Source organism: Mytilus galloprovincialis, chromosome 9 (assembly GCF_965363235.1).
Source record: "Mytilus galloprovincialis chromosome 9, xbMytGall1.hap1.1, whole genome shotgun sequence".
Taxonomy (NCBI): Eukaryota; Metazoa; Mollusca; class Bivalvia; order Mytilida; family Mytilidae; genus Mytilus; species Mytilus galloprovincialis.
The window spans coordinates 90,100,901-90,128,363 of NC_134846.1; the positions used below are offsets into that span (position 1 = coordinate 90,100,901).

Sequence of the window (27,463 nt, forward strand, 5' to 3'; positions counted from 1 at the left end):
ATTAGGTGAAGATGAAACATACCAGTCAGACATGTACACCTTACCATTACTACATACACCAGATATAGTGGTCATATTATTTAAAGTATCCAAGAACCAGACCAAACCACACAAATTTAACATTGAGCAATAAACAAAACAAAAGTCCAATGTCATACAGAAACTGCTAGACAGACATTTACACTAGAAAATCATACCATGCATGAACTATGGTTAAAGAACTGCTTAGTGTCTGATAAAAGAGGGGCGAAAGATACCACAGGGACATTCAAACTCACTAGACAGAAAATAAACTGACAACGCCATGGCTAAAAAAGAAAAAGACAAACGGACAAATTATAGAACAGACCAAAACTTGGAAAACTAAAGACTAAGCAATACAAACCCCACCAGAAACTGGGGATTATCTCAGGTGCTCTAGAAGATACTTTGCCCTACATAAGGCACCCCTCGTGTTGCTCATGTTATTACAACCCGGTAAATAGTCTAATTCGGTAGGTCACATTCGTGAAAATGGAACAGGATTGCAGTTATGACGTAAGGGACATATCCGATATCATGATCCTTGAAACGGATATTCCATAACGGTCAACCAACTCATGATGGCGTCCATAAAATAAACGAACAGCAGATTTCAACTTCACCATTTGTTTTAATAGCTTCTACGTGTGTAGCAACCCCTATCAAGGAAATCATGATAGGAAAAATAATAAAATATCGTATCAATTGGCAGATATATATTTCATATGCAGGCGCTGCTTGAATGCTACTACTTAGAAATTGAAAGTTCACAATTGGGTACCTGAAATCATCTCTTTGTCGTAAAGTTTTGTTTTCAACCGACCCTCATTGTCAATTTCTAGTTGTAAGTCAAGATATGATACAGACTTAAAGAATCTGCTTGCTCTACAGATGATTACTGAATGTATGTTTCAGACAAAGTTAAATAAAAGTATCATATCAATTTGACATTATCAATGATCAATATATGGACACATGCCAGAAGAACAGAAATGCACACATTCGAATTATTTCAAACACTCAATACACTTTAACTTCTGCTAAAAGTATCAAGGACGCAAACTTAACCAAAAAACTTCATTGTAACTAAACCATAAAAATTAATTTACGGTCAGATGATCAGTCATGAACACCATACATTATATATAGTTAACATGTTGCTTATATAATCTGTTTTGTTCACACATCATTGTCAATATAATGAAACATGATGCGACTGTGGGAGGTTTAGCTAGCTATAAAACCAGGTATAATCCAATAAATTTACAACTTAAGACGTTGCCTGTACTAAGACAGGAATAAAACAGTTGTTATGCATTAGTTTGGTATGTTTGAGCTTTTGATTTTTACATTTGCTTAGGGACTTTCCATTTAGAATTTTTCTCAGAGCTCTGTGTTTTTGATATTTTACTTTCTATTACTCATCAGATAAATTCACTTTCCGAAAAAACATAATTTAAGCAGTCACTGAAATATGAAAATGAGATGAAAGCTAATGGACATGTAACAGATGAAAACTGTGTCAAATAAGGTGACTGTTTTTCAAGGATATAATGCATCAATTTTTTCAACCTTCTGGAGTATAAAGGCTTTATTATATACATAGTAAACACCATTGTCATGGAATTCATGCTATAGTGGGAGAAACTAATGAATCAACATTATTTGATGGAAATCATCAGAAGAATGAAAAATACAAACAGATGCTGACAGCACTAACTGTACCTTGGCCAATACCAAATCCTCGTATTCAAATTTAATTTAATTCTTTTTTTGGCCATTTTAACTGTTTTTTTAATTGAAGCGTCACTGATGAGTCTTTTGTAGTTGAAACGCATGTTTGGCGCAAATACCAAATCTCAATCCTGGTATCTTTGATGAGTTTATTTTCTCCAAAATAACAATATGTCAACTGATTCAATTCAACTGTTCATTAAATTCAACTTGAAATTGGAATCTGGTTTATTTCTGAGCATTTGGGACTAAACAAAATGAAAAATATAAATATTGTAGATTTTTTTCAGAATCAAAATTATACTTTTCTATAACAACAGACTCATAATTTAATCTTATACAACAATAATCCATTTAAAACAACATAAATGTACGATTATCCTAATAAATATCTCTTATACAAAACTTCATATGTATAAGATATGACCTTTATGGAGCTCAATCTCAAATTTCATAACCAACCTGGCTTATAATACAAAATATCTGTGTACAAAGTATGTACTGTCTACCCTGTATTTCTAGACTAAACAACATGTACTGTTCAATAGAGAATTTAGTTTCGTCAGGAATTAAATACATTAGGCAGTTCTTCATCATCACTGTTAATGTTTTCATCCTCCTCCAACAAAGACGGGTCTATTTTTCTCCTCTTTCTCCTTTGTCTAAGACCAGCAGTACCTGGTACCCGATAAGTCAGATCTTTCTGAAAGTCCATCTCTTCTGACCAATGGTCCCCTTTCTCTAATGATACAGATTCAGGGACCAGTTGCTGTATATTAGGACTATCTGTCGATAATGATGATTTACAGGAATCTATAAAATACACAAAAATACTGAACTCCAAGGAATATTCAAAATGGAAAGTCCTTATCAATTAATATAATATTTAACAGAGGGAAAAATAACAAGAGACAAAACCTATGAACTATTGTTTTTGTTAACCCTAGTACTGCAGGACGTCGATATAGTGACGACCTGTTTAACTTTACTATACTGCCGGTCGTCGATATATATTGATAACTTCCGGTAGTTTCATTAATTGCCGGTCGTCGATATATTGACTTTCTATACAAGGTAAAAGAGGGACGAAAGATACCAAAGGGACAGTCAAACTCATAAATCTAAAACAAACTGACAACGCCATGGCTAAAAATGAAAAAGACAAACAGAAAAACAATAGTACACATGACACAACATAGAAAACTAAAAAATAAACAACACGAACCCCACCAAAAACTAGGGGTGATCTCAGGTGCTCCGGAAGGGTAAGCAGATCCTGCTCCACATGCGGCACCCGTCGTGTTGCTTATGTGATAACAAATCCGGTAAATAGTCTAATTCGGTAGGTCACATTCAGGAAAGGGAAGGGGATTGTAGTTACGACGTAAGGTTTCGAGTTCTAGCCAATCAAATCACGCAGCTATTCTTATTTTTAGTCAATATTACATCAGGAGAAGGATTTCCCCGTAGAAAGATGTTTTCATTGGTTGCTTCCAGCATTCCATTCTAAAATTATTTTGATGACAAAATTGACCTGTAGTTTGTTTACATTCGAGTTTGAAACAATGGAAGTTGTCAAAGAAGTAGCGGATGGAGATGCGTTTTTATAGCAAGTAGACCCTGAAAATTGTAATTTTGTTGAAGAAATAATTCTAAATGATGATTGTAATAAAGGATTTTTATGTTTTGATGAGGATGATCTAGAAAATGATGAAAAAATAGCGATGTTTAACACGTGGAAACCTGGATACACGTGGTCTCGCTTTTGATTCTGTAAAGAAGTTAAAACTCTGCCGTTTGACAAAATCCAGTGATGATAGATTTCTTTAGTTTAATTATTGATTAAAATTTCATAAATAAGTTAGTTGAAGAAACAAACCGATACACTATAAACTTTTTTTTTCGTCAGAAAGGACAATAACATTGAAACCACACTCGTGGTTCATATTCAAATTACCAAGGTTGACATGAAGTCGTGTTTCACGAAATAATGAAAATATAATATTGAAACAGCTATTTGACTTTTAAGTGCTAATTAAATAAGATAAACAAATATGTTTAATGATCAAATAAATAAAAACATAATTTTTCTACTTTTATTTGATTTAACTAAATAATTTCATAATCCACTGTCACTTATTTTACACTATGAAATTCTGCATTCAATTCTGCAAAACAAATACATTCAATGCTATTTTCTAAAATGTTCAGAAATCAAAGAAAATTAACAAAACAATAACATTAGCATTAGGCTAATTAGCATCATGGCACTGCAGTGAACTGATAATCTATTTATAGCTGGCAGTACTAGGGTTAATAGGAAACAAACAGTATTTAAAGCAACAGAGAACATAAAACACTTCTGGATAACAGCAGTAAGCATATTTTCATAATACGTCTGTCGTTTCAAAATGATGGTAGTTGGTAACTGGCTCTTGACTAGGACTGAAATATAAACAAATTTCACTTCCCATTAATAAACTCAATGAAGTAGCATTCTAAATATATACCTGTAAGAGACATTGGTGGACTACTGGAAGCATCATCTGTTAACATTTCTTGGTTGTTATGGTTACGTTTTTTCTTCTGTGAACTTTCCGTTGGTTTAGGTTCTAATTTGAATCTTTCTCGTATAGTATCTGCACTCTGTAATCCTTGGAGACTGGAATCTATTAAAAATAAAGTTTGTCAAGTTTTTAAATATGTTTGATGGCCTATTTAATGTAAACAGGCTGCAATATAAAGACAATACATGTTTTGGCATTGATATTGATGTTCTGTCAGGGGTTAGAAGTGAAGGACTTCCTGAGAGGGACTTTCTGAAAACAACCTAAACAACTGCTGGGTCTGTTTGTCTCCAATAGAGTATTGTCTGATTAAAAATTATTCAACATCTTATTTTTTTTATTTAATTGGAGAGTTTTGACAATAGCAATCATTGCACATCTTCTAGCTTTTATACAAATGGTATCCAAACTATTGTTCAAAATCAGGTTGAGCATGCCCCCAGAAAAAATCACCCATGCTAAAATGATTTAGACAGCTATAACGAATCTGGACCCTTTATATTTTCATGTCATGGAAATAGAAATGCTTCTGACAATAACATATATTTTTGGAAACAATAAATGTTTTATATTCAAAATTTTTCAATTGATTGTATATAGCTCTGAAAGTATGAATGCTCCATTTATCAATTTTCAATTTCTAGATGCATTTCAAACTTTTAAAGGCATACAAATTTTCAGATAAATGCGGGCCAACTACCATTACTTAGCCTGGATTAAAAAAAACTTTTGTGAGCATCATCATATATCCCATCCCATCTCCCAACATTCTCCCTTGGTAAACAAAATCTTACTTAGATTCCTAAGTTCAAAGTCTTATAACTCCTACAAAAGACAAACTGTGCCATATAGATATATTTAAATATTTAAAAGGTGACCCATTCCAGTGGCACGTCTGTGTACACCTTCACCAAAAGAAATCCCTCCCTTTCTGATACTGGTATCTGTATGTGTGTACCTTCATATGTAGGTTTTTGTGTATAAGTGTTTGTTTACGTAACAAACACAGCTGTACAGTGTATCTTACCTTTACATTGCTGTATAATTTGATGCCACAATTTATTCTTGGTCAGGTTATTTTCATTACCAACAATCAACAGATGATGTTTGGCTCTAGTCAAGGCAACATTGGTTCTCCTGTGAAATCATAGTATCTCATAGAACATTTAAATTTATTTTGTGTTACAAATAAAACTTCTGTATATGGTCATGATTTTTTCTTCATTTTAATATCTTTAAAAAATATTTTCTTCATTTTAATATCTTTAAAAAATATAAACTGTTAACACAGATTTATATCTTGTCTTTTTGTTATTAGATGGTAAAATGCAAATGTTGAAATTAAAATAACAATATGATCAAGTTATGCAAAATATTTAAAGTCAATGAACCATAACTAAAGGAACCAGGCCAAACAATCTCCATGGAAATGAAATGCATCAATGCTAAAACAACTACATTCCAAATTTCATTGAACAAACACTAGTGGATTCTAATAAAGTTGAACTGACCTAATCACAAACCTATACATGTAAAGTTCATCAAGGCAAGATGAAATGCGGTCATCTCAACCGTACATAATTAATCCTTATAACTTATTTATACAGATTTACATGAAGGATCACAGAATATAAAGAGGATTTGCTCCTTCACAATATGTCTTATCCTACCCTTACCAACAACTTAAACTGAATTTAAATATTCAAATTATTACATGCTTTATGTGAAAAAGAAGATGTGGTATTATAGCAATTAAGACAACTCTTCACATGAGACCAAATGATAGAGAAATTTTCAACTATAGGTCACCGTACAGCTTTCAACAATGAACAAAGTCAATACCATAGTCAGCTATAAAAGGCGACGAAATAACAAGTGTAAAACAATTCAAACGAGATAACAAATGGCCTAATGAATTGATATCTGTTTTCACCGGACTGGTTTTAGGCAAAATGGTTTAAAAATTTCAACTGATAAAATGATTAAATATTGTTGGAATCCAGCATACTTTTCATTATCAATAAATCCCACATTTCTGGTTCTGACACAAGACAGGAGGATCACATCTCTCTCTCCTCCTTGGAAAGCATCAACTGTAGAAACCATTACACCCTTCAACTCTTTACAGTTTCTGTCAAAATAACAAGTTAATTCACAAATCATAGAAAGGTATCACAAATGCATTAACTTTGTCCATGTGGATTGACAACAGCTTTTCTTAATTTTGAATCCTTGTCACTTTGTATGTTAGCTAGTAGTTACTGCAAATGTCAGCTTAGCAAACCTATACTGAGACAAATCTTATAACTTTTGTAGCTTTCACTTACTACCAGTATAAGTCACTGATATGAATTGTTTTCAATTTATTTTGTTCGTTAGTTAAGTCTTATGTTTGATTTTGTTCCTTTTTATGGACTCCTTCTTTTTTTCAATACTTTTGTAATACCATTTTTCAGCAGTCTAAGTAAAGGTTTATTTTATACTTACTTATTGCTGCCTAGCAAGTTTGTAATTTTATACATCTGAGATTTATAGAGGGAGATAACTCCAATCCTGACAGGATCTACATCTCGGTCAACCAGTACCTCAATCAGAAACATTATAAACTGGGCCTCTTTGTCATTGTAAAAGCTGCCATCTCTGTCATTGATTTCTAGGCCATCACATACATCATAAAAGCAAAGGGCAGGTAACTCATCCTTAAAAAGGTATAGTAATCATTCAACATTGAATTTTAAAAATTTCAAAGTGACTTTTTGTCCCTAGTTAACATGGCTATATAGGTTTTATAAGTATAAAGAAGCAAATAAGCAACATTAAAATATATTTGAAGGTCCCCTAAAGGTTTTGTAGGACTATGAGAGCCATATTGCACATAAAACCTCCATGTCCATTTTAAACTGTTGGCAGGTATTGACCTATTTTTGTGTCATTTGGTCATATCTTCTTTTATTCAGATTCATAAACTAAACATAGAAAAATTTTGTAGTCTATAATTTTGATTAATTTTGATATTAAGGGGGCTTGCGGGTATAAATCATTTTTTTTTTGTAATATAGGATTTCGCTATATTTTTTCAAAAATAAACTTTATCATATACTAATAGGAAAATGAAATATAAAAATGGGGTCACCTTTCATTTAAGCTCACAATCTGCCTCCAAAAGAAGCATACATTTTTGTTAATGTCCTTTTTTTCTGTAGAACTAATAGGAGAAATAAAGGTAATATTGAAATAAAAAAAGAACTAAATTACAGAAATTGCTTAAATTTTACAATTATTTAGTTTATGTAAAGCTTATTTGAAAACAATAATAAAAAATATAGGTCACCGATGAGTTAAAGAAGATATTTCAATTCTAATGCCAAAAAATGGCATTTTTGTACAAAAGGGAGATAATTTGGAGCTTTTTCAATAATATAAACATTTTAAAAGTCATCTGGGGCCAAACTGAATCTATTTTTTAGATGATTTTAGTACCATATCATAAAGTAATAACTAATAGTGTAATAAATAAAATTTGTAATAAAAACACAAATGTTTAATTTTTTGCCGACATTTTTGTACCGACGAGCCTCCTTCAGTATACATATACTAACCATGACTGGGTCCCTGTCCTCCACAGATATCCCATTCCTCAATACATTATCATAAAATAGAGAGTTGGAGACTTGACTGATATATGGATGACATCTGTACTGTGTGTGTAACATAACAGGACTATGACCCTACAAAATATTCCTTATATATTCCCTCACATGAAATTCAAGGCAAGTTATTTTTATGAGTAGCAAATATATCTATTCCCTCACATGAAATTCAAGGCAAGTTATTTTTATGAGTAGCAAATATATCTATTCCCTCACATGAAATTCAAGGCAAGTTATTTTTATGAGTAGCAAATATATCAATTTTCACAGGATCAAATATTTGGGGTTTTAATGCAACCATTTTTTTTTAATTATCAACTTCGATGGAAACAGATATCAAATAAACCTTTCTATACTCATGATACTGTTTTATAAGTTACAAACATTAAAAAGAATTTGCATGCAATCTCATGCTAGCATACTCCCACTGGTAATTCAGTATTGACAAACAAGAAGTATATAGATTTGAGTAACACTCACATGTTGCATCTCATTATAGTTAAGCTGTTGACCAAATACAAAGTCATTTTTTTAAAGTTTGAAAATTAGGTTATTGCAATTTAGTCTAACTTCTTAAAAGGAACAAACTTAAAAAAAAAAACCCAGTAATTACCATTAGTGTAATTCTATCAAAGAGGGTCTGTTCCAGTCCATGTACTGTTGATGATTCACTGCCTTGTATTGTAGGATCTAGTTGCTGGAAAAAAACTTCCATTTGAATGGGTACAATATAGGCCATTTGGAATTGATAACATACACATGCAAAATTTGCTCACATGAATTTCACATGAATCTCACATGAAATTCACATGAAAAATTTCACGTGAGATTCACCTCAATCGAGCTTATACATGAAAATCACGTGAAAATTTTGAGATTCACATGAATTTGATGTGAAATTTTTCAAATTTTTTTATTATTGTTATTTGAAATACTATTTTTTTTAAATTCATGTGATTTCTAATTATTGCAATACTCAACCAGTTGCATTATTCAGATTAAGAAAAACCTTACAATAATTTTAATGAATTCACAGTATTACAAATGTTATAGAAGATTGTATATGAAGTTTTATGATTGAAATTATCTACCTTAGGGTCACCAACTAAAACCAATTTCTGACATTTGAACTTTGCCACAGGTAACATAGAGGCTGGCTCAGTCATCTGTGAACATTCATCTAACAACACTATCTAGAAATAAAAATAATTATCAAATACATATTTTTTTGTGGCTTCTTTTTCATTTTAAAGTTACTAGTCCTAAAAAAATGTAAATTAATACACGTCTAACCAACAAATAAAATGTGACAGTGGCTATGAGTTACAACTTCTCAGAACAAGTACAGGACACAATATATTTTCACATTTGTTATCTCATGTCTTGAAGTTAATGTAAAAGCAGTTAAACAATAATAAGGTTAAGGTGGTACCCAACACTTTCACTAAAATTAATTTGGCTCGTTTAATTTTCATAAAATTTGGACAATGTATTTACTTTGACCCTCTAACAAAAATATAAAAATTTCAACAATTTTGAACCAACCGTTTTGTCAGAAAAATTACACTGGTTATATAGCAGTTTGACAAACACCTATTTTGATCATTGAGAAGCTTAACATTCCCTATATAACACAACATAATTAAAACCTTTAGCTGACTTTACAGAGTTATCTCCCTGTAGTGTTAGGTACCACCTTAAATGATGATTTAATTTTTTTTAATATTTTTCTCTTTTTTTGTTTGTTTTTGAAGATATCAGTGTGTATCAGAAGAACTTATAGGATATGTCAATGAAACAGAATAATTTTATCCTTTCTACATACAAACTGATATATCGTTTTACAATTTTCATGTTAGATATAGAAATACAACTTGTATGAACCGTGTGATTATTCCTGTATATTAAAAGATTTAACAGACTTACAGGAAACTTCATATCTTTGAGAGTATTAGCTGAACAGGAAGCACATGTTACTCCAACCACCCGCACTTTACTCAGTTTCTGTGAAACAGAATACAATGGATTAAATGAACCTCTTTTATCTGCTGGTTTCAAAAATTCTTTACTATTAATGGTACTTTTCATATCGTTTCACAAACCCCTTATCACTGTTTGGAGATTTGAGCCTGTTGACGAGAGAATCTGCACCAGTTGAACTTTTGACGTCATATAAAAATCACTCTTCAATTGTGGTGTCAGATATTTTCTATTGGGACATCAACATTTGTGATGTCCAGTAATGGCTGACAAATAGCGATAAAGTGTATTTGTCACTATGGCAATTTATCACTGAATGCTTTACCTCTATTCTATTTTTGACAAATATTTATGTCACAGAAAAAATATATCTGAGATTCATCAATTAAGTAAAAAAACAAAAATTTTCCTAGTCTTATCATTTTAATATGTACACAATATAAAAATAAGGAGATGCAATAAGCTACCTACTAAAGTTTAAATGAAGTTGATGTAAGCAATCATAGCTATAGGCAACAGTACAAATTTCACAATTTTTACTTAGGACAATAAAAAATTACTTACAGCTCTGGACACCATTGGTGTGTAGGCACTAGGGCAGCAACAAACTTATTTCAAAAGTAACAAAGATTAAAATACCTTTTTATTTTCTCCAAGTTTGTGTTTCTCGATACTTTGTTTTACATGTCTGGAAAAAAATATTTATAAGAAATAAATCATTTATGAATCTGCATTAGTCATTATAACCTCACTGGGGTAAATGTGATATCTTCAACTGTTACACTGAAGAATGTAATATTATGTACCAACAAATTTTTAACACCTCTTTACAAAATACTAAGATTAATACAACAAATAAAAATTCAGTGATTATTCTTCCCTAAATATTCTTTGCTTGGTTATCCACTGCTTTAAAGCTACAGAAATTATTAATGTTTCACTCTATGACTGTAAAATCCTATTTACTCACTGTTTCTCTGTGGTGGTAAGTTCACCACTACGTAACATCATTTGTAAATCTTTCAGTTCCTGACTGTCTGACCCTGTAGCATGTACACTATAATGTAAAATAATTATATGTACACTATAATGTAAAATATTTATATGTAACGTGACGGTACCCAAATTGCACCTATTTTGACAGTTTTTTCATCTACGTTTTTTTATGATGAAAACAAAAATGTCCATTCTGTGTTTATTTTGTAGCTCTATCCTTCTTTATTATAAAGGTACACCAATTTGATTTTTATTCCATATGGAATCATAGAAAAATTGGTCTAAACTGACCTCCAAACCATCAATGATTCTGAAATGAGGAGTACCCAAATTGCTTCCATGCTTAAATTCACATAGTCAAAAGTCTAATAACAGAGCTTTTGTTTAATTTCTTTAAATATTTTGAACAACTGGATATTAGTCCATGCTTACTCTTCATTATTTTTTAAATGGATACTTGTAACATATTGTATTTGCTCATTTTAAAAAGATGACGTTTTGATGACGTCGCATGGCGACGTTTCAGTACATTTTGCTTTTTCAGTAAATACTTCATCTGTTGATAGATACTGTGAACGTTTTGTGCATATCTAAATAGTTTTACCCATGTTGAAAGATGTGCTTAGTATCAAATCATATAAAAACAAATTGTTTAGTCTCTAGAAAATCTTGTAAGATTTTCGCTGCTAGTTTGCTAAATAGGTGCAATTTGGGTACTCGGTGCAATTTGGGTACCGTTACGTTACACTATAATGTAAATGTTTATATGTATGTGTGCACTATTATGTAAAATGTTCATAATTATAATCTTCTAAAACTTCTGGCAACACGGCATCATTACTAGACAAAAAATCTTGAAAATGAAGAGGTATCGTTCCCATGTTTTTGAATAGTGTTGTATGCACCAATAATATTTCTACTTGCAAATAAATGGAATGAAGAATAGATCTAACACAATGGCTTGCTTTAAAACAATTAAAATATAAAAAAGAAAATCATACTTCAATTAATGTATTTTACACAATAAAATTTATGTTTTACTTTTTTCTACTTTTTTATAATGTGAAATTGAAAATTATGAAGATTACTTACCTGAAGGGTAATATAGGTTTGGATATTTTTTTAACACTACCAACTCTTACAAACTCCTCAAATCCTATGGCTAATAACCTATAAATATATTGTACGTTTTAGTACATTATCACAATAAACTAGGCAAAGTGATAAAAATCAAAACCTCATGTACACCTTAAAATTATGTACAAACAGCTCAACTATCTCCCAAAAGGCAAATATTAATAAAAATTAAAATCCTGACCACAATGCACACCTTTAATTAATGTACAAGCAGCCAGCAAAGAGAAAACTTCCTAGCATACAAACTGTAGGAGGAGTTATGCAAAATAACTATATACCTATAATTGGACAGACGGATGGAAGGACAGACAGATGGAGGGACAGAGGGATGGATGGACAGGGGTAAAACAATATGTGCCCCAACTTTTTGTTGCTGGGGTATAAAAATGTTGAAGTTATAACAATTTTCTGTAGCATGAGTTCTAATTCTGGCCAGGGAGGAACAAAATTTGCTTCCACAAATTTACACATCTTACATTGTTGGGCTGATATTTAGACGAAACTATATATACAGAATGTGTTTTCAGCCTTGTATCACAATCACTGATGATCCAATGGATAAAACCTATCGTAGAGTTATCACTGGTTCACCATACTTATTATATATTCTATATACAACATTACTTTTCTGAGACAATTTATGAAAAAAAATTTGAATTATAATCGTAATGTTTTTTTCTACAATAAATTGACTTAAAACTTGACAACTAAGTAGTAAACTTGAGAACTAAGGAACTTCTTACCCATTCAGAATTCTGTCTACAGCAACATTAGTGGTGGAGGCTATTAAAAGTTTCCATGGAAAGGGAACTCCAGGGGTGTATGTATCATTCCTCTCAAACAACCAAACTAAAAATACTACGACTACTGACAATAGAAAACTTTTACCGGCTCCAAACACACCTGAAAATGTAAAATGGTATGATAAATATAGGAAGACTGTGTCAAAAGTCACAAATGATCCAGCTCAAGATTGCTTATAATATGTTAAATATTTTTTAATCTTTGGTCAGTAAACATTCTGGCAACTTTAATTAATGCTCCTTAACCTTTAGAATAGACATACAAGGTATAAGTAAGATATATTTTTGTCGGTCAGTAACCATTCTGGCCACTCTTAATAAATGTTGTAGACCTTGCAATCCCTGACCATTAGTTAAGACATACCATGTATAAGTAATATATCTTTCTCTCGGTCAGTAAACATTCTGGCCACTATAATTAATGCTGTAGACCTTGCTATCACTAACCATTAGTTAAGACATACCATGTATAAGTAATATATCCTTCTGTTGGTCAGTAAACATTCTGGCCACTATAATTAATGCTGTAGACCTTGCTATCACTGACCATTAGTTAAGACATACCATGTATAAGTAATATATCCTTCTGTTGGTCAGTAAACATTCTGGCCACTATAATTAATGCTGTAGACCTTGCTATCACTAACCATTAGTTAAGACATACCATGTATAAGTAATATATCCTTCTGTTGGTCAGTAAACATTCTGGCCACTCTAAGTAATGCTGTAGACTGATCTTCATTCAATTTATACTGGTTTATAAGTTCTTCTACCTTCTCATCCTAAAATGAAGTAAACATACATAAATAAGTCCTATTAACATTCTTTTAATATGCATGTTAATAAGGAAACTATATCATGATATATTATCAAAATTGAATATCAATTTCATTGTTACTATGTTTGTTTGCATAAGCCATTGTACAGAATTTGGCTGTACAGAATTTGGCACTGATATTAAGTTAACACATATATTTTGTCGCTCACCTTGGTCTATGTGAATATTAAACAATGGACACAGATGGATTCATGACAAAATTGTGTTTTGGTGATGGTGATGTGTTTGTAGATCTTACTTTACTAAACATTCTTGCTGCTTACAATTATCTCTATCTATAACAGTACTTTCTGTGGAAAATGTTATTGAAAATCTTCAAATTTTAAGAAAATTGTTAAAAATTGACTATGAAGGGCAATAACTCCTTAGGGGGTCAATTGACTATTTTGGTCATACTGACTTATTTTTAGTTCTTACTTTGCTGTACATTATTGCTGTTTACAGTTTATCTCTATCTATAATTAATATTCAAGATAATAACAAAACTAGAGGCTCTAAAGAGCCTGTGTCGCTCACCTTGGTCTATGTGCATATTAAACAAAGGACACAAATGGATTCATGACAAAATTGTATTTTGGTGATGGTGATGTGTTTGAAGTTCTTACTTTACTGAACGATTTTGCTTCTTACAATTATATCTATAATGAACTTTGCCCATTAGTAACAGAGAACTATATTTGGTAAAAATTTACATAAATTTACCAAATTAATGAAAATTGTTAAAAATTGACTATAAAGGGCAATAACTCCTTAAGGGGTCAATTGACCATTTAGGTCATGTTGACTTATTTGTAGATCTTACTTTGCTGAACATTATTGCTGTTTACAGTTTATCGCTATCTATAATAGTATTCAGATAACCAAAAACGGCAAAATTTCTTTAAAAATTACCAATTGGAGGGCAGCAACCCAACAACCAGTTGTCCAATTCATCTGAAAAATTCAGGGCAGATAGATATTGACTTGATTAACAATTTAACTTCTTGTCAGATTTGCTCTAGATGCTTTGGTTTCATAGTTATAAGCCAAAAACTGCATTTTACCCCTATGTTCTATTTTTAGCCGTGGCGGCCATCTTGGTTGAATGGCCAGGTCATCGGACACATTTTTCAAACTAGATACCCCAAAGATGATTGTGGCCTAGTAGTTTCAGTGGAGATTTTGTAAAAGATTACTTAGATTTATGAAAAATGGTTAAAGATTGACTATAAAGGGCAATAACTCCTAAACGGGTCAACTGACCATTTTGGTCATGTTGACTTATTTGTAGATCTTACTTTGCTGAACATTATTGCTGTTTACAATTTATCTCTATCTATAATAATATTCAAGATAATAACCAAAAACAGCAAAATTTCCTCAAAATTACCAATTCAGGGGCAGCAACCCAACAACCGATTGACCGATTCATCTGAAAATTTCAGGGCAGATAGATCTTGACCTGATAAACATTTTTATCCCATGTCAGATTTCCTCAAAATGCTTTGGTTTTTGAGTTATAAGCCAAAAACTGCATTTTACCCCTATGTTCTATTTTTAGCGGTGGCGGCCATCTTGGTTGGTTGACCAGGTCACGCCACACATTTTTTAAACTAGATACCCCAAAGATGATTGTGGCCAAGTTTGGATTAATTTGGCCCAGTAGTTGCAGAGGAGAAGATTTTTGTAAAGGATTACTTTAATTTACGAAAAATGGTTAAAAATTGACTATAAAGGGCAATAACTCCTAAACGGGTCAACTGACCATTTTGGTCATGTTGACTTATTTGTAGATCTTACTTTGCTGAACATTATTGCTGTTTACAATTTATCTCTATCTATAATAATATTCAAGATAATAACCAAAAACAGCAAAATTTCCTCAAAATTACCAATTCAGGGGCAGCAACCCAACAACCGATTGACCGATTCATCTGAAAATTTCAGGGCAGATAGATCTTGACCTGATAAACATTTTTATCCCTGTCAGATTTCCTCAAAATGCTTTGGTTTTTGAGTTATAAGCCAAAAACTGCATTTTACCCCTTTGTTCTATTTTTAGCCGTGGCGGCCATCTTGGTTGGTTGACCAGGTCACGCCACACATTTTTTAAACTAGATACCCCAAAGATGATTGTGGCCAAGTTTGGATTAATTTGGCCCAGTAGTTTCAGAGGAGAAGATTTTTGTAAAAGATTACTTTAATTAACGAAAAATGGTTAAAAATTGACTATAAAGGGCAATAACTCCTAAACAGGTCAACTGACCATTTTGGTCATGTTGACTTATTTGTAGATCTTACTTTGCTGAACATTATTGCTGTTTACAATTTATCTCTATCTATAATAATATTCAAGATAATAACCAAAAACAGCAAAATTTCCTCAAAATTACCAATTCAGGGGCAGCAACCCAACAACCGATTGACCGATTCATCTGAAAATTTCAGGGCAGATAGATCTTGACCTGATAAACATTTTTACCCCATGTCAGATTTGCTCTAAATGCTTTGGTTTTTGAGTTATAAGCCAAAAACTGCATTTTACCCCTATGTTCTATTTTTAGCCGTGGCGGCCATCTTGGTTGGTTGACCGGGTCACGCCACACATTTTTTAAACTAGATACCCCAATGATGATTGTGGCCAAGTTTGGTTTAATTTGGCCCAGTAGTTTCAGAGGAGAAGATTTTTGTAAAAGTTAACGACGACGGACGCAGGACGACGACGGACGACGACGGACGCAGGACGACGGACACCGGACGCAAAGTGATGGGAAAAGCTCACTTGGCCCTTCGGGCCAGGTGAGCTAAAAACAGCAAAATTTCCTCAAAATTACCAATTCAGGGGCAGCAACCTAACAACCGATTATCCAATTCATCTGAAAATTCCAGGGCAGATAGATCGTGACCTGATCAACAATTTTACTTCCTGTCAGATTAGCTTTGGTTTTTGAGTTATAAGCCAAAAACTGCATACCCCCGTGTTCTATTTTTAGCCATGGCAGCCATCTTGGTTTGTTGGTCGAGTTACCAGACACATTTTTTTAACTAGATACCCCAATGATGATTATGGCCAAGTTTGGTTAATTTTGGCCCAGTAGTTTCAGAGGAGAAGATTTTTCTAAAAGATTACTAAGATTTACCAAAAATGGTTAAAAATTGACTATAAAGGGCAATAACTCTTAAAGTGGTCAACTAACCATTTTAGTCATGTTGATTTATTTGTAGATCTTACTTTGCTGAACATAATTGTTCTATTTTTAGCCATGGTGGCCATCTTGGTTGGTAGGCGGGGTCACGCCACACATTTTTTAAACTAGATACCCCAATGATGATTGTGGCCAAGTTTGGTTTAATTTGGCCCAGCAGTTTCAGAGGAGAAGATTTTTGTAAAAGTTAACGACGACGGACGACGACGATGCCGCCGGACGCAAAGTGATGGGAAAAGCTCACTTGGCCCTTCGGGCCAGGTGAGCTAAAAAAGAACAGTGAAATGATTTTTTCAGTACACCATAATAAATTTAATTTCTGCTAGAGCCATAAATGTATGTTTGCCCTCTAAATGTCTTTTGGTTAGTTTGATAATTGCTTTGCTGTCTTATTGACCTTTACCCAACATTTCCTTGTATATGTACTTACCACATAACCTTCTGGGACATAAATATTGGTGTTCTCTGACATTTTTATATGTACTTACCACATAACCTTCTGGGACATAAATATTGGTGTTCTCTGAGACTTTTATATGTACTTACCACATAACCTTCTGGGACATAAATATTGGTGTTCTCTGACATTTTTATATGTACTTACCACATAACCTTCTGGGACATAAATATTGGTGTTCTCTGAGACTTTTATATGTACTTACCACATAACCTTCTGGGACATAAATATTAGTGTTCTCTGAGACTTTTATATGTACTTACCACATAACCTTCTGGGACATAAATATTGGTGTTCTCTGACATTTTTATATGTACTTACCACATAACCTTCTGGGACATAAATATTGGTGTTTTTATATGTACTTACCACATAACCTTCTGGGACATAAATATTGGTGTTCTCTGACACTTTTATATGTACTTACCACATAACCTTCTGGGACATAAATATTGGTGTTCTCCGACACTTTTATATGTACTTACCACATAACCTTCTGGGACATAACTATTGGTGTTCTCTGACACTTTTATATGTACTTACCACATAACCTTCTGGGACATAAATATTGGTGTTCTCTGACACTTTTATATGTACTTACCACATAACCTTCTGGGACATAAATATTGGTGTTCTCTGACACTTTTGTATGTACTTACCACATAACCTTCTGGGACATAAATATTGGTGTTCTCTGACACTTTTATATGTACTTACCACATAACCTTCTGGGACATAAATATTGGTGTTCTCTGACACTTTTATATGTACTTACCACATAACCTTCTGGGACATAAATATTGGTGTTCTCTGACTCTTTTGTATGTACTTACCACATAACCTTCTGGGACATAAATATTGGTGTTCTCTGACACTTTTATATGTACTTACCACATAACCTTCTGGGACATAAATATTGGTGTTCTCTGACACTTTTGTATGTACTTACCACATAACCTTCTGGGACATAAATATTGGTGTTCTCTGAGACTTTTATATGTACTTACCACATAACCTTCTGGGACATAAATATTGGTGTTCTCTGACTCTTTTTATATGTACTTACCACATAACCTTCTGGGACATAAATATTGGTGTTCTCTGAGACTTTTATATGTACTTACCACATAACCTTTTGGGACATAAATATTGGTGTTCTCTGAGACTCTGTATACCCCACATTTTCCTTTTATATGTACTTATCACATAACCTTCTGGGACATAAATATTGGTTTTCTCTGAGACTCTGTATACCCCACATTTTCCTTTTATATGTACTTACCACATATTGGCACATAACCTTTTGGGACATAAATATTGGTGTTCTCTGAGACTCTGTATACCCCACATTTTCCTTTTATATGTACTTACCACATATTGGCACATAACCTTTTGGGACATAAATATTGGTGTTCTCTGAGACTCTGTATACCCCACATTTTCCTTTTATATGTACTTACCACATAACCTTCTGGGACATAAATATTGGTGTTCTCTGAGATTCTGTATACCCCACATTTTCCTTTTATATGTACTTACCACATAACCTTCTGGGATATAAATATTGGTGTTCTCTGAGACTTTTAAAGGAGCAGTAAATGAAGAGGAGCTTCTTTCTGTATTGCTGTACAAATAAAAAAAAAAATATAATTAAAAAAAAATTGTTCAACTATTACTCTTATAATCTAACCTAACTAGATGTGAATTAATGAAACTACATAACTGAAGAAAAGTTTCCTTAAATTGTGACATTAGTTTCTAACTATCAAATGTGTGACATTCCCAAACATAATGCAAAGCATTTCTTAACACTTATAAAGACTAAAGACTTGTCCTTTTTTTTTTCCTTCAAATACTAAAGTCCCATTTAAAACTAGTCCTATTGTGGAAAAATTGATAAAGTAATAATCAAATCCTGTAAGCCAGGTGAGCATAATCCCTAATAAAATCAATTCCATATTTGTGTTGATGATGTGTAAATTTTGACATGATTTACCCTTTGTGTTTAATACGTTTATTGTCCACTAAGACTAAAATCTTATACTTATTGTAGGCCAATAATTCTATGTACTTAGAATTTTCTCAAGCACCAATCTGTTGCACAAATGTTTTATAGAATATTTTAGAGGAATTAATTACTGTTTATTGATAGACTGCTGCATGGCCCACCATCAAACATACAAAGTATATTGAGTATGATATTTTTATACTTTTCTGACATGCTAACTCTAAAACAGTTATACAAGAAGACTAGTCACTTAACCATACCCAGATGTCAAATCATTCTGATTTAGTCAATACATGTAGTTCTAAGTCCTGAATGCCCTCTGCTTGACAAGAAATTAGCTAATACCATTGATTTCAAGTTTTAGATGGCTTGGTATGTAACCTACCACCTTACTCAATCAAAGCATCACCCTTCTATCAGATCACTGAAGTTATTTACCAAGCCAGTAAGGACTGTAACACAGGAACATCTGTAATAGTCACATTCTCCTCTAAGTTCACCAGATAACTTAATTCTCCAGACACATTCCCTCCTAGTATGGCATGACATTTCTCTGAAATAATACAAAAGATATTGCTGTTGGAACATAAAACTGGAACTTCTTGTAGCCTAGTAAAACACTACTGTACAAGTGTAGCTGATACCACCTTGATTTAAAATCAGGACATACATTTCATTCTAAGGAGATCTTCTTCAATCAGAATTCATAAGTGGTACATACTAAGGACCATATTGTTCAAATTTTTCCTTGCAAATATCGGAATGCATTTATAAAATGAAAGGAGGCTGATAAATTAGAATTGGGTTTGTTTAATATTTATTTAGTGATTACTTGATATCTAAATAAAGAAATTTATTTTCCTATAAAAAAAAATTAAAAAAAAACTTTGTAAGTTAACATATACCTCCATTTGACCAGTTAGAGGGACAGAAACTGGCTATAGGTTCTATCTCCACTTCATTCCCTGATGTTGGTCCATAATATGTACTCTTACACAGAACTGTAGACGAAGGTCTGAAGTCAAGATGTCTGGATATTATCCATAAATCATCTGTAATAAAATATTATGGTGATATATATTTCTTCAAACAACATAGATAAATTTGTTGTCAGTAACTCTTCGTCTGTGCTTTATAATGAGTCTAAAAAAAATAATATTATTAGTTGTTCTACTTCTTAAAATTTAGCAGCTTGTATTAATCATCCATGTCATCTAAACTCTGGTGGAAAGTTGTCTCATTGTTTATCATACCACATCTTCATTTTTTCAGTTCGAGTAAAGGATGTTACCTCTTTACTCATTGAATAGTATATAACTTAAACACGAAAACAACCAAAACAGTTATATAAAGAATACAATATCATCTTTGCAATAACAGAATATATGTATCTCCTTTTATTTTCTTTACTTCTCACTATAATCCATGGTTATCTTTCCATCATAATTCTATATGCCTCTTTGTTTTTACCTTTTGAGTATAAACCTGAGTTATCTTTCTTTGATAATTGTATGTACATCTTTTTCTTGCCCATGTTGCCTGTAATATCCATACCCATCCTCTGTTTTACCCAATTCTGCAAAAAACAAATGTAAGTTTTCTTTTTGATAAGGTAAATATTGTGCAAGGAACACACACATACAGGTTCTTTAAGTAGAACTTCTTTAATAAATGCACTTTGAAAATTCAAAATCTACAAGTACTTACTGGTGTGTTTCTTCTGAAATATGTCATAGTGGTTTGTCTGATTACCTCCCAATGTACTTTAAATACTGGTGTGTTTCTCCTGAAATGTGTTATTTTCTATTGATTACCATCCCTAGTATTTACTGGTGTGTTCCTTCTGAAATGTGTCATGTTTTCTGTTGATTACCTTCCCTGGTACTTACTGGTGTGTTTTTCCTGAAAAACGGTGTTTTTTTTGTTGATTACCTCACTTGGTATCTACTTGTGTGTTCCTCCAGAAATGTGTCATGTTGTTTTTTGTTGATTACCTCCCCTAGTACTAACTGATGTTTTCTCTCTGAAATGTGTCATGATGGTTTGTGTTGATTATCTCCCCTAGTAATTACTGGTGTGTTCCTCTAAAACATGTCATGATGTTTACTGGTGTGTGTTATTTTGAAGTGTGTCATCTTTTCTGTTGATAACCTCCCCTAATACTTACTGGTGTGTTTATTTTGAAATGTATCGTGATGTTTTCTGTTAATTACCTAACCTAGTTCTAACTGGTGTGTTCCTCCTGAAATGTGTCATGATGTTTTCTATTAATTACCTCCCCTAGTACTTACTGATGTGTTCCTCCTGAAATGTGTCATGATGTTTTCTGTAGATTACCTCCCCTAGTACTTACTGATGTGTTCCTCCTGCAATGTGTCATGATGTTTTCTGTAGATTACCTCCCCTAGTACTTACTGGTGTGCTTCTCCTGAAATGTGTCATGATGTTTTCTGTTGATTACCTCCCCTTGTACTTACTGGTGTGCTTCTCCTGAAATGTGTCATGATGTTTTCTGTTGATTACCTACTGGTGTGTTCCTCCTGAAATGTGTCATGATGTTTTCTATTAATTACCTCCCCTAGTACTTACTGATGTGTTCCTCCTGAAATGTGTCATGATGTTTTCTGTAGATTACCTCCCCTAGTACTTACTGATGTGTTCCTCCTGCAATGTGTCATGATGTTTTCTGTTGATTACCTCCCCTAGTACTTACTGGTGTGCTTCTCCTGAAATGTGTCATGATGTTTTCTGTTGATTACCTACTGGTGTGTTCCTCCTGAAATGTGTCATGATGTTTTCTATTAATTACCTCCCCTAGTACTTACTGATGTGTTCCTCCTGAAATGTGTCATGATGTTTTCTGTAGATTACCTCCCCTAGTACTTACTGATGTGTTCCTCCTGCAATGTGTCATGATGTTTTCTGTTGATTACCTCCCCTAGTACTTACTGGTGTGCTTCTCCTGAAATGTGTCATGATGTTTTCTGTTGATTACCTACTGGTGTGTTCCTCCTGAAATGTGTCATGATGTTTTCTGTAGATTACCTCCCCTAGTACTTACTGGTGTGCTTCTCCTGAAATGTATCATGATGGTTTGTGTTGATTACGTCCCCTAGACTAGTACTTACTGGTGTGTTCCTCCTGAAATGTGTCCTGATGTTTTCTTGTGATTTCTTGATGAATGTACAATCACAGTAGAAATAAACATGATGACTTTTTATAAATGTAGAAATGGATGTTGGGTCAGACATTGTTTGTTTGTCTATTCCTCCTTTCTTATTGTGTCCACCTCCTTTCTCATCTGACCACTGGAAAAACTGAAGAAAAAAATCAATGACATATTGTACTTTTTAATCGTTTGTCATTTTAACAAAAAAATATGCAAAAATAATAAAATCATTTAAATATAATTATCACAGCTTATATACAATGACTCTTAAATGAAGTTTTCTGACACTAAAGACATAATTGGCGTTAGGTAGATCTTGGTCATCTAAGCATCATGATCTTGCCAAGGTTGTTTCTGTTCTAGAAACCTTTTTTTAACCTGTGTGGTCTATTTTAAGCTGTACAGGACCAGTTACAGTCAGTTACCAAGTACCCTCATCTGTCATTTAATTTCATTAAACAAGTGTTGCATAAAAATAAAATGTTGAAATCTTTACTTCATTGATAAAAACTCTGTTTTGTTTGATCTGATTAAGATAGGGAAATGCAGAATTTTCTGTTAATAAAACTTGTTGTGGAAAGTTACATATGTAGGGACAGGACTTCATTGCTTTATGACAAATTCAACATTATTAGGCAAAGCAATATCTAATCTTTATTTTGAATATAGTTTCTTTCAAAAGAATTTAAAAAAAATTATAATTTTCAAAATTAAAGGCTATACATCTCCTCAATATAATGTGAGTGGTTGATTTCAAGTTAATTGTTTAAAATGGCTTTCCAAATTAATTGTTAAAATGGCTATGTGTTTTGTTCAGTTGAAATACTTTCTTCTCTTCTTGTTATACATATAATATTAATGTCCTAATTATATGTAAGTTGTATCTTTTATTGGCAAACTGACGTTAACTGGTCAACAAACCTATCAAATTTCTAACAAAATTTGGCATTCTAATAACCATTTTTTTGCTGGTTCTAAGTAAAAATGAATTCTGAGTCTATGGTATTATGCCTAACTTTTGGTACACATTTTTATAAAGGAACATTTTCCATAAGGGTTCCTGTTACTGTGGATTCTTTTAATTTCGTAGGTACCAATTTTCGTCGATTGAGAAAAACTTCCACTTTTCGTAGATATTTGATTTCTTGGTTTTGCTAATGTCTGCATACAAGTCTATGGAAAATTTGTAATTCTTTGATCATTCAAATTCATGGTTCACCTGTACCTACATATCCACAGAAATTGGTATCCAATATCCACAGCAATTTACTTTGAGCGAAACAGTGAACTTCTGATGGTGACTGGTGTTTGACCAGTACAGACGTTATTATTCGTTCCCAGACAATATCTACAACTTCATTTAACAAGAATTAAGACCAAATTAAATGTAAATTTCCCTATTCATTTCTCAAAAGATTTTTTTTAATGATAAAAACATCAGAAGACAAGGATGAGAACAGGCACCTAGAACTGGCAATGACTTTCTTTTTACCTTACATTGACTGTTCCTAGCAGCATTACAAGCATAGAAGAATCTGTTATGATTGGGACCAGATTTTTTAACTTGTATCATCTTTGATGGAGCTCCACATTTACAGACTGGGTTACTGTTTACTGTTCCTTTATTCTCTGTTCCTAAACAAATATATCATAGTGTTTATTTTAAAAAGTGTATGACATTATATATCTAAATCTTTCTCCTTCACCTTTTCATTTTTCCTTTAGGTTCATATAGAGGATCATAAAATGGCAGTGTTTCTAATTTTCTTCGAAAATCGTTCTCAACCCAACTTTTAATCTATTCTATATCATTTCAGTATCTACCTATATGAAAAGATATTAATACTACTATTAAATTTAATCAAAATAACATAGACAAACAATTAAATTAAAGGTCCATCAACTCATAAAATTCAGCTTCATATTCTAGATATCTTGCTAAGAGTTTTATTTTTAAGTTTTGTAATTCTTGACATTTCACAAAATAGGACAAAATTAACACTTTTTATCTTCTATTGTATCTACAAGTTTTTTCTGCAGAGCTAATTTGTGACTTGAAATTTGAGCTTGGAATTGAATAGATATCTTAGTATTGTTAGACATGAGCATCTTTGCAAGTTTGATAAGGACTGAATTCTTGAAGTTCTGGTTCTGTCAATAATGTAAATCCCTATGTATCTTCAGTCCAAAAGGAAAATAATAACAACTTCATGTTTCAAGTATACATGCATTTATATACTTATTCCTAACCCTTGATAACTTATTAACATACGTAACTATACCTGGCACTGTTGGCAGATATGAGGTGGTATCTATCTTAGATAATGCATGGTGATACTTCACTCCAAGGTCAAACAGGATAATGTTCAAATGTTCTGAAAATATATACACCAAGGTCAAACAGAATAATGTTCAGATGTTCTGAAAATATACATGATATATGCACCAAGGTCACAAACATGACAAAGGATAATGTTCAAATACTCTAAAATATATACAAGGTCAAACAGAATAATGTTTAAATGTTCTGAAAATATATACACCAAGGTCAAACAGGATAATGTTCAACTGTTCTAAAAATATATACACCAAGGTCAAAACAGAATAATGTTCAAATGTTCTAAAATATATACACCAAGGTCAAACAGAATAATGTTCCAATATTCTAAAAAATTATACACAAAGGTCAAACAGGATAAAGTTCAAATGTTCTGAAAATATGAACACCAAGGTCAAACAGAATAATGTTCAAATGTTCTGAAAATATATAAACCAAGGTCAAATAGGAGAATGTTCAAATGTTTTGAAGATATATATATATATATACCAAATATTATAGAATATATATCTATGAATACTTCCACTAGATCCAATTGGATAACCACATAAGGTGAATATTTGTCTATCATCATACCTTTAAGAGCAGCTGTAAAGACTTGCTTGTAGTTACTAAGGGAGGTAAATCTTGTAGGAATCTCCATCTCTCTAACTAGTTGACTATTTTCTGTTATTTCTTGTATACTTGGGAACTGTAAGTCTGATCCTAAATTTCTCTGTTGAAATGAAGTAATACAAATTATATAAAGCAGGGGTTACATGTGGAAGAAGCAGTCTGTTGGTCATGTGTCATCTGTTTGTAACATCATTCACAATGTAAACAATGAAATGATGTTTTATCGTATTTAATTATCATCTAAAAAAAATTCTAACAAATTATAACTGCATCAAAAAAGGATAATCATTTCAACATTTTATTTATTTGCAAATTTTTTCTTCATGTTCACCCTCCAAAGAAATCAGCACAGCATATAGTCCTTTGTATTTTACAAAAAAAATCACAAAGAATTACTATTACTAACAAGAATGTGTCCAAAGTACACGGATGCCCCACTCGCACTATCCTTTTCCATGTTCCATGGACCGTGAAATTGGGTAATAATCTAATTTGAATTAAAATTAGAAAGATTATACTAAAGGGAACATATGTACAAAGTTTCAAGTTGATTGGATTTCAATTTCATCAAAAACTACCTTGACCAAAAACTTTAACCTGAAACTCCCACTTTCATTTTCTATGTTCAGTGGACCGTGAAATTGGGGTCAAAAGTCTAATTTGGCTTTAAAATTAGAAAGATCATATCATAAGCAACAAGTGTACTAAGTTTCAAGTTGATTGGACTTCAGCTTCATCAAAAACTACCTTGACCAAAAACTTTAACCTGAACGGACGCACAGACAAACGGACGCACAGACGAACAGACGAACGGAGCCACAGACCAGAAAACATAATGCCCATCTACTATCGTAGGTGGGGCATAAAAATATATTGAAATATCTTGTCTGAATGAAAAATAAACCACCTAGACTAATTTAAATAGAAATACTATTACTTACAAGTAGTAGCTATAATTATTACCTTTGTTCCTTTCAGGATACTAGAAGTAAGTTGTTGTACAGGACATTTAAATTTCTTTCCTGTATTGATGTTATCTGTTGGAGTAACACATGCCACTGATGTAGATTCTACATTGGAAGGATTTCCATGTGAAAAGTTTGGACTATTTGTTATAGTAATTGTGGATTGTGATATATGTTGGCTTGCAATCTGATATCTGTTTGATCTTGAAGATGCAATTGCTGTAGATAGATATTGCTGTTCTGATATATGCCTTGAAGGATTTCCATGTGAAAAGTTTGGACTATTTGTTCTAGTTATTGTGGATTGTATATTTGGGTTACAATTCTGATTGTTTGGAGATAAATATTGCTTTTCTGATATATTCCTAGGCTGAAATTGCTCCTTATTGTTTTGAAAAGTGCTTTGAAATTTTTGAGATGTAGCATGAATGAGTTCGTTCTTGCTAAAGGACTGACTTTCTGTAATTGTATCTAAGGAACTCGAATCTGAACAATCTAATTTATCACTATGTCTCTTTGCAGGCTGTAATGAGATAGCGTGTTTCTCTGCTTGATCAGGCATGCCATGTTTGACATTACATTTTGTCCATGGCCGTAAGGAGATTACAGTATTTTTTATATGGTCCGTAAATTCTGGAACAACTAATGACTCATCAATATCAAATGTGTCATTGTGTTTTGTCCAAGACCTCAATGAAATTACAGGTTTCTCTTTCTGTTCAGTCATTTCTGGAACAACTAATGACTTGTCTCCATTAAATGTGTCATTGTGTTTTGTCCATGGTCGTAATGAAGTTGTAGGTTTCTCTGATTGGTCAGTCACCACTGGGACACTAAATGACTGGTCAAAGGTTAAAAAGTCATCATCCTCATCATCAAAGTCAGCATACTTTCCCCAATTAGATCCTGTATTTTCACTCTCACTTGTTTCTGTTTCATTAGTAACAGTTGAAGTTTTATCAAATGAATTTCCTCTAATATTTATTTTATTAGATTCATT

General features: G+C 32.5%; 1 protein-coding gene across 1 annotated transcript; it reads right to left on the minus strand.

The window, feature by feature from the left end:
• Positions 1-1,889: 1,889 nt before the first annotated feature.
• Positions 1,890-27,452, minus strand: LOC143046315 (5'-3' DNA helicase ZGRF1-like). The gene is made up of 23 exons (XM_076219418.1): positions 26,462-27,452; positions 25,460-25,598; positions 24,828-24,920; positions 24,038-24,180; positions 22,505-22,693; positions 20,847-20,952; positions 20,282-20,428; positions 19,815-19,929; positions 18,908-18,992; positions 13,553-13,670; positions 12,829-12,988; positions 12,041-12,118; positions 10,923-11,009; positions 10,592-10,640; positions 9,899-9,976; positions 9,064-9,165; positions 8,586-8,669; positions 7,922-8,050; positions 6,810-7,021; positions 6,331-6,453; positions 5,350-5,459; positions 4,266-4,424; positions 1,890-2,568 (listed from the first exon to the last, which is right to left on the minus strand). Exons 1-23 carry the CDS (start codon positions 27,188-27,190, stop codon positions 2,318-2,320), a joined length of 3,486 nt encoding a protein of 1,161 aa, XP_076075533.1. The 5' UTR covers positions 27,191-27,452; the 3' UTR covers positions 1,890-2,317.
• Positions 27,453-27,463: the final 11 nt, after the last annotated feature.

Bases quoted from the DNA above. Each gene is read 5' to 3' on its own strand.
- LOC143046315 (XM_076219418.1), bottom strand. From the start codon at position 27,190: ATGACTGAACAGAAAGAGAAACCTGTAATTTCATTGAGGTCTTGGACA. The intron at 19,930-20,281 runs GTATATGTTAAC...GTATTATTTCAG, and splicing joins CTCTAACTGGTCAAATGGAG to AGAAATGTCATGCCATACTA. The intron at 12,989-13,552 runs GTATGTCTTAAC...TTACATTTTCAG, and splicing joins GGATATATTACTTATACATG to GTGTGTTTGGAGCCGGTAAA.